The following is an 8,241-nucleotide window of genomic DNA, read 5'->3' on the forward strand; positions in this document are numbered from 1 at the left end:
TCCTTGAGAACGCCCATCAGTCATTTCTGAGACAGTTTTAAAGCATGTTCAAAGAGATGCAGCCTAGATAGCTGCTCATCGGTACGAAGATGAAGATCGTCTTTCCCGTCGCTCGGATTGATGTTAGCCCCCTGGAAGCTTTATTATTTTGACCTAGTTTCTCCTCATCGAGGGGTTTAGGTACGCACGAGGCCCATATGCGTCGATAGAGCCCCGCAGGTCGAGCCGCCTGAAAAAAGCGAGTTTCGGACCATCGCTTTCGAGATCCGCTAGTTTCTCCAAAATTGTTGAAAACGCTCGTTCGCCAGCATATCTTTCTGGTTTGCACCCTGCTGCAAGAGAGAATGGTGATGGTTAATGTGTCATTGCACTCAGTTTACCAGTGGTGGTTTAAGATCGGATTTGGTCTGTGGATGGGCTTTATCCCTCTGGATTGGGATTTCACTCGGCTGCTGGTCCGTTGGGTTCTTTGGGGCATCCATCTCTCCACGGGCAAATAACCATTGTTGAACAATTTGCTTTCTACCTGGTGCTGGTCCCTCTTATAGACTACCATTTTGTAAACAGATGATCCCATATCCTTCCGGTGGTGGGACGAATCGTTCAACGCAATCGGAAATGTGACTGGTGTTGAGGGCTGTTTCGTTTTTGGCGAGCTGTTGGACATCTTTATCCCCATTTTGATAATGATTGTTAGATTGAACCAACCATCCTTGAGTAGCCACACTTGGTATGCAGGAGTTGAAGGCAGGGTCATTAACGGCTGTTGAAAGTCCGTATAAATGTCGTATCAAGCTCTGGCGCTCATCACGCCATGTTTGAGATTGTGAGTGGCGATAACGCCCCGTCTTGAAGTAAAGCTCGCAGGCGTCTGATCACCGTTTACTCAACGGTTTTCCGTCTATCAACTCCCTATCGTTGTCAAAAAATCTATCAAGGCGTAATCTAACGTAGAAATTAGCAGGTTTCCGTTATTCAACGCTGTCCGTGGGATGGGGAACATTAACTTGGCCACACTTTTCACTCTATAGGATGAAAGCGTGGCCGCAGAATTCGCTACTACTGAGTCGATTCTGTTTACCTCACCTAGCTTGTCAATACTCGGTGAATACTTCTACCCGGCATCCCATGCTTGCACCCAGACTAATTAAGCGTGGCATCCGAACAACATATCTATAGTGCTGTGTAGGACTTTACCGTTTGTTACTTTCTTCTTCTGTCTGCAAAAAATGTCTGCAAATATGCTATTTACGGGTGGAAATCCACAGATAGAACAACAAATCACGCTATCCTCTCAAATAGATGGACAAAATAATCTGGCATTCTCAAATGGCATACAAATGCCTTGCCATGACTGCGCCGAACAAAAGGCAATCGAAGCTCCTGGCCCTGCCGAGTGGCCTGGCACTGAATTTCATCAAAACCACGGGGATCTAGTTATTTCTCAGGCGTCGCCTCACTCGGTACAAAAGCACGAAGGCGGTTGTGATGGTCACTACCAAGGGCAATCAGGCTGCTCGATTTATCCAGGTTCCATCCATTGCGGATCGCGACCTGTGATCCGTTGGCTCGGATGTCTGCATACCTCAGTATCATTCAACCACCTCCTGCTAGGGCCACCTCCTGGCGACTTTGACTACACGCCGAGTTTCTTCAAAACTTGCCTTTTCCCAAACCAAGTGAACATCAACTCTCCCTACCCACAGCCGCTTGAGGAACTGCGGCACGATAGCCAGAATGATGTTGCTGGACCATGCCAAGCCTTCGGACAGCCTGGCAATGTATTATATAGCTCGCAGGATCCGGCCAATTTGAGCCCTGGAGGTTCCCAAACCAACGTCCCTCGACGGCAGTTCAAATGCGACGTTCGGGGATGTGAGAGTCATTTCAAACTTCAAAAGACCCTTAATCGTCACCTGGCAAGCCATTCAGGGGAGAGGCCTCATGTTTGCTGGGTACCTGGCTGCCAACGCGGCTTCTTGCGTCGCGATAACCTCAAAGCCCACTATACAACACACGGGAAACGTAGGGGCCGCAATCGATATGTGGCTACCCTGGATAAGACAGCACCTGTCTATAACCCTGAATTCTGTGGGCAGCTAACGCCCGAAGGATGGCCACTGGACTATGTTGGCCAAGATTGACCCTGGTGCTTGAGATGTACGATGGCGCTAAAGTGTCAACTTTTCTATTATCATGGACGAGAAACAACAGGATAGGCTTGGATACAGTTGAAATTTGTTTCACTCTAGGGCTGTTCTTTTTCGTGCTACGAACCTAAGAATCCCTCAACTACAGCATACTAGTAACCCCTTATCCGATTTTCTACGAACTGATTCGACATGTGTAACATTCAGATGAGCAGAGTCAATACAAATAATGCTTACCGAGTTCAAAGCTATCCACATCGTTTGGTAGTCGCAATATCATATAAATCACCTTGGAGACCGAGGCCAGCGTGGTCCAGGGTCTCGGATAAAGAATATAGAGGTTAAAGAGCAATACCCCAACAGCTGGGCTACGACGAAGCCAACAATGTAATTGTGGCTGCAGATCACTCACTATCGGTTGTTATCGTGTAACATATACTAGCCACGAATAGCTTTCTGCGAATGGCAGAGCTAGTGACCAGTTGGAGAGATTCCTGATGTGGAAGACAGAATTTACGAGTAGGTCGTCTGATTCCCCGGCTGAGTCCCAGTCCGACGGTATAGAGCGGCCTTGTATGGCTAATTTACCGATAGGTCACATCTTCAAGGAATATACCAACTTTCAGGTGGATAGTCCTAGGGTGGTGTAGCAAGCTGGCCCCGTGTGGGCGACCAGGGGACACAGTTCATTGTACAAGCTCGATGCGCTTGGAGGAGCTATGCCAGACACGGCTTAAGCCACTCGGGGATCTAGATGTAGATCTTCTGCGTAGGCAATAATCGTCAATATTTGAGAAGAAATAGGTTATATAGCAGTACAACCAGCTCTAGCACTCATGAGATACTGGAAGAGTACGTTAGGGATCAGCGAGCCCTCTTGAGACCGGTGGCAGGCAAGGCATTCTTTTAGGGGCTTAGCAGTAAATAGACGCTGGGTAAGGCCGCTAAGTCAGCGTGTGTCGGACCGTTCTTTGTACTAAACCTTCCATCGATCGTGACAAAGTTCTGTCCAGTGTACATGTCGGCCCGATGTTTTGGACGGGGATAAGGGGTACAGATGGGCCCCGGTCAGATGGCAAATACATTTGAGGGTTTGCGCTGGAGATGTAGCAGTACGGACCGCTGTGCCCATTGTGTGTGACCCGTGAGGAATATGACTCTCACCATGGTTATCCAGGTCTTGACAGCTTAAAACAGTAAGAGTACCATCTGTTATTTCATACCACATTCGTTTGGCTAACAAAACTACACCCTAATAAAAGCGAAAGAAGCGACAATCTCCCCAGGCTGGGGGCCAGTAGATTCCCTAATGATTTATAGCAATTTCGATTAATCTTCCCCGCATCCTGCAACGAAGGCCATCCACACGTCCGGATTGTCATGAACATCGGGAAGAGGAAGAATTGTCCCTGTTAGAAAGAATCCTGAGCATTTTAGGTACTTTCAACTGCTTTTGTCTTTTTTGAATGAGAGGGCCGTCGTGTCTGAGAATGTGTATCTCAGTGGGTCAGATCACGACTACGGTGCGGTTCAGAGTCTCCAGGTAGGGGAAAGCCCCTGCCTGTAATCAAGGGTTTAGCAAATAAACGCTAAACCATAGGTGTCAGATTATACTCACTCCGACAAGAGCGACATGGGCAATATTGATCTGCGCATCCCCAGTAGGAATCAAGTTGGGAACTGTGATAGTGAAGTTCTGATAGGGAGGCTGGCTAGCCTCGTAGTACTGAGGATCGAAGTCCCCATGGTAAAGAATAGTACCCATAACCTTACCTGCAGGTCGACAAGCAGTAGATACGCAGGACGAAATTCCAATCATAACAGCAATCTCGGTAGAGCCTGTTAAGGAGTTCTAGTCGACATGTTAGAATAGTTAGACATTTGCAGTTTGAGTCTGTATTAGAGGCAACATACAGGACGCTTAACCTGGATGACCACGTTGCTGCCTTTGGTGAGGTTCTGACCAGCGGTAGGAAGGCCGATGATGGAATTCTGTGCTAGAGAGACACCAGCGAACGCGGCTAGGGAAACAATGGACTTCATGGTGGGAATAGAGTGTAAGACAATGTAGACGGAGTAATATATTGATCAGGGCTGGAGATGGGCAAAACTGCGATAAGAAGAGGCGAATCTACAGGGGGCACTTGTAGGATGCTTATCTCAGGAGGGCTTCAAAAAAGGAGCGTGATTTTGCGAGCGTTGAATGTTATACCCGTACTGTGTCCATGATGAGTGTTGTCGTGATTCGCTAAAACTCCGTAAGTCTTTTTGGAAGTGAGGGGCGTAAAACTGACCAGGTCATGTTCCCTAATAGTATTGTTATCTCAACGGCTAGAGCCCACAGCACGGGATTCACTAGGTTCCATTTCCTCGCCAACTTTTCCATAGATTTTCTTTTCGGCCAAGAGTTATTATTTCCCTCAATAGAACATCAACTCAAGTCATCTTAATCGCCGTTGACCCCCGGAGAGATGGTGAGGTGGAGAGGTGGTGAAGAGAGAAAGTACCGCCGCAGAGCTCAAGGAGTGCATTGGTTTGAAAAAGGTTATCTGTAATTTTACCGTTAGATACGTAAACGTTTGCGGGCAAGAAGAATAACATTAGATTTTTCCGATATCTATTTGCGTCGTCTCCTAAAGACCAGCGATGGTCTTAGACGAGGCTCATGCAACCACTAGTGGAATTTCGTTGGGTTTGGTGACGGGGTGCCAACGGTTCACGGCTGTTAACGCATTCGAGAACTTATCATCTGGCTTATAAATCCCTCCTAGTTTGTCCTGACCTTTTGTAATCAGAGAGAAATCTGCTCAGCCCCCAGCTTTCCATCCCTCCCAACCCTCGTTAAATCGCTACTTTATACACCTCTGTTTTTTTTCTACAGCGGCTTCGACAGCGAGTTTTTGACGGATATGAATGACTCGGCTAAAAATGGTCTGTATCCGTTGCCTCAATGGCTATTTTGTCCTAACATTATTACACTACGTTTTGGATCCGCCTTTTACGCTAGTTATCTAGCATGAATGTTCTGGCATACCGATACCGCCTTCCTGTCTCGCAGTGACCCTGATGATCCGCGGCAGGTTCTTAACAAAATTGACCTTGCAGAGTATGAAACTCAAGGGTCTTCCACGACCGAATGCGTTTTTTACCACAATCTCGACAGACTGTCCGGTTCAAGCGGACGGGTCCAAATCCTCTGTCCATCTCTACTCAAGCTAGCGACATTTCCTCTAGATACCAGCGTTAAGTTTTCCCGCAAGAGGCGCACTGGATAGGGTATGTGTTGCAATATGAGGCTGGTGCAGATCAGGAATGAAGCCGCATCATCGGAAACAACATCTTCACAACCTTCACGAAGAACGAAATATATCAAAATTCATTTTGAGCCTCATATCTTATATTTAGTCCCACGTACTCCCTGAGAAATAACAATTATTTAATGTCTAGACTGCAACACGTAGGGCTGCGAAGACATCTGCAGGAGAGTCATGGGGACCTAATTCATTCGAGCCGCGGCATACACATTCGCGAAAGTATGGCTGCATTTCGTTTGGTAGCCAGGTTTAGGAAAAGACCCAAAGTCTCGAATATTCATGTGATATATGAACGGGACGGTATCCTCGCAGTCTGAGTGCGCATATAAATTGTACTTGACTACCAGAGCTTTTCAAATAAAACAAATTGTAGAGCGAACCTTTACCGTTTTCATTACTTTTTCGTCAGAGCGCGACACCATACCAACACTCGCTGTACTAGGGCAGTATAAACGCCGCATCGGGTACATTTTGGATGCATTCATCGTGTAATGTAAACGATGACTGTGTTCAGACAAAAGAACAGGGTCCTGGTAAGGAGCATTACAGGAAGTGGTCTAGTTCGTTGAGACCTAGTCTGGGCTTAAAAGACAAGATGGACCTAGCACCAAACGGCGGGACCAGCGAAAGACCGCCCAGCTGGCACTTCGACGCGTAGGCATGCAGGGGTCTGACCGTACCCGCTGCGTGCAATGTCCAGACGCGTTCCATGTGCCATGACGATATCGAGCCATTCTGGGTGGCGAGCCTTTGTGTGTTCCACCACAATACCAGGGTCTGCTTTATATTGCAGCGGAAACGGAGCGACCAATAGCTCGTGGTATAAGCAGTAACAGCACCGTCTAGGGTAGAGAATCGCACTATCTCTCCGAAGCTACATACTGAGTAAATCAGAGCGAAGTTAAGGCACCAATAAAGAGCTAAGGGAGGTTAAAGGTGGAGTTTCGAGGCCGCACTTTGATAACAAGCTGCAGAGCCCTTTTAGACTCCCCGCCACAGATAAAGAGTCTCGAAGCTTATGCTCAATGATTTTCGGGTCTACTTGGTAGTGGCTAGGTGCGAAGAGGATTGTCAGGCGTGCGGGTGTCCCAAGATGCCTATATCGGGCTAGGAGTCAGATTCACGAAATCGGCGAAATTGAACTATGGGCTCGAAGTTCCTAGGGTCGCAAACATATCGCCATCTAGTATAGGAGTCTTTGATGGCAAGACTGCATACTAACTTAGAGTAATGGAAGGGGGGAAGACCTAATTGCTTCCAAGTATCTAGGCGGGGGAGGGGGAGTCGACCATATACGGTGATAAGTCTGACCTATTCGCTTCTTCGATATACCGGCCGGTTCGTGCTAGTCGTAAGTGCTTTCGGGGAGAAATTAGTGGTGGAGAGGAGCCTATCTTCGAGCTCGCATTCTAGTGACTAGGCAGCGGCAGCTCAGAATTGGTTTCTTCGTCAGACGGTTGATAAAAGACAGACGGTGTTTCTAGAATTAAAACCGCAACCATAAAGGCTGTAAGATGCCCCTACATGCCAGGAGATGATTTTGCCAGCCTATAAGAGCTCTTCCGCGAGACTCGGGGTGCCTTTTTAGGGCGCACTAAGGCTGGATCCGACTAAAGACGCTTACAGCTGGCAAAACTTATCGGCTGTATCACTAGAGAGTTGAGGGAGAATGTATGCTTATTATAGGATGATTGAGGTGGTTCCTAGTAGGTCGAGGCTCGGAGAGGCGGAGAAGTCAATAGGGTTCCGCAACGACTACGTAGAAACTCCGAGATATCGAGGGGCTTGTGGCCGTCTAAGGGCTGGCTTAAGTACAAGCCGTTAAGCGGACCATATTGGTATTTGAGTTTGGCTAGGCCTAGTCGATACCGTAGATTTAAGGATACCTAGCGTAGAACAAATTTAGCTAGGCTTATTCATAAGGAGCCCTTAGGGGGCGAGATATAGGCTACACTAGAGGCTTATAATGTCCAGATTCACTGCTACATTCCAGAAATCCCCGAATGGTATAGATTTTTTTCTTCCGCTCGATTCTTACCTAAGCGATGTGGGTTTCGCGAAAGGTCTTCTCAGTCGAACTCGGCTACAATAGTGTCATGGTGGGCGACGAAGGGAAAGGCTATTCGATAGTACAAAGGGAGAAAGCTAGGGTCTTTGCGGACTACAGATATAAGGACAGCTGCGTAGGAAGGAGTGGCATATAATCACAAATGAGAAAAGGAGCACCCGGACTTAAAGCTGAAGATCGCCTAGGCAAATGAGAGTAGGCCAGATCGAGGACTAATCGAATATTAGAATGCTTAGTTTTATTCCTAGAAGAACAGTAATTATATCGTAAGTAAGGTTTCATATAAGAAACGGCGTGTGTGGGAGTAAGTGACGGCGAACGCACGCTGAGCTCTAATACAATCGTGTCTCGCCCCATTCCAAAATGGGACGATACACGTGACTCTACAATAATGTTGGCGTACGTAATCTGAAGGACCCTTAGCAATTTGTTTGTATAATGAAGAGCCAACGCGGAATAAGTTAGTTAACTAACCGTGAATCCGATTTTAAAGGTAAATGCAATCCGTGAGGATTTATTCGCTAGGTGGTTGTGTTAGTCCGGTCGCATTTACGATTAACCGAGATTGCTCTATTTCTCCCATTTCAATTAAGATACGTGAGTGGCTGACAACTCGTTGGAGGAGCGGAACCACTGACATTATAACATTTTATCAGGCTGAATATTCATCAATGCCTCTTACAGATCCGTCAATTTACTGTCCATTATG

The 8,241-nt window shown here is 47.1% G+C and overlaps 2 protein-coding genes across 2 annotated transcripts; one reads left to right on the top strand and one right to left on the bottom strand.

Moving 5' to 3' along the window:
* Positions 1-1,229: 1,229 nt before the first annotated feature.
* N7471_013608 (uncharacterized protein) lies at positions 1,230-2,144 on the top strand (the record flags this gene model as incomplete). The annotated part of the gene is made up of 1 exon (XM_057286327.1): positions 1,230-2,144. The coding sequence occupies one exon, from the start codon at positions 1,230-1,232 to the stop codon at positions 2,142-2,144; it is 915 nt and encodes a 304-aa protein (XP_057129652.1).
* A 1,513-nt stretch (positions 2,145-3,657) lies between these two features.
* N7471_013609 (uncharacterized protein) lies at positions 3,658-4,193 on the bottom strand (the record flags this gene model as incomplete). The annotated part of the gene is made up of 3 exons (XM_057286328.1): positions 3,658-3,711; positions 3,769-4,002; positions 4,065-4,193. 3 exons carry the CDS (start codon positions 4,191-4,193, stop codon positions 3,658-3,660), a joined length of 417 nt encoding a protein of 138 aa, XP_057129653.1.
* Between the last annotated feature and the right edge of the window lie 4,048 nt (positions 4,194-8,241).

Source organism: Penicillium samsonianum (assembly GCF_028829775.1).
Source record: "Penicillium samsonianum strain IBT 33392 chromosome Unknown utg000009l_segment0_segment0, whole genome shotgun sequence".
NCBI lineage: Eukaryota > Fungi > Ascomycota > Eurotiomycetes > Eurotiales > Aspergillaceae > Penicillium > Penicillium samsonianum.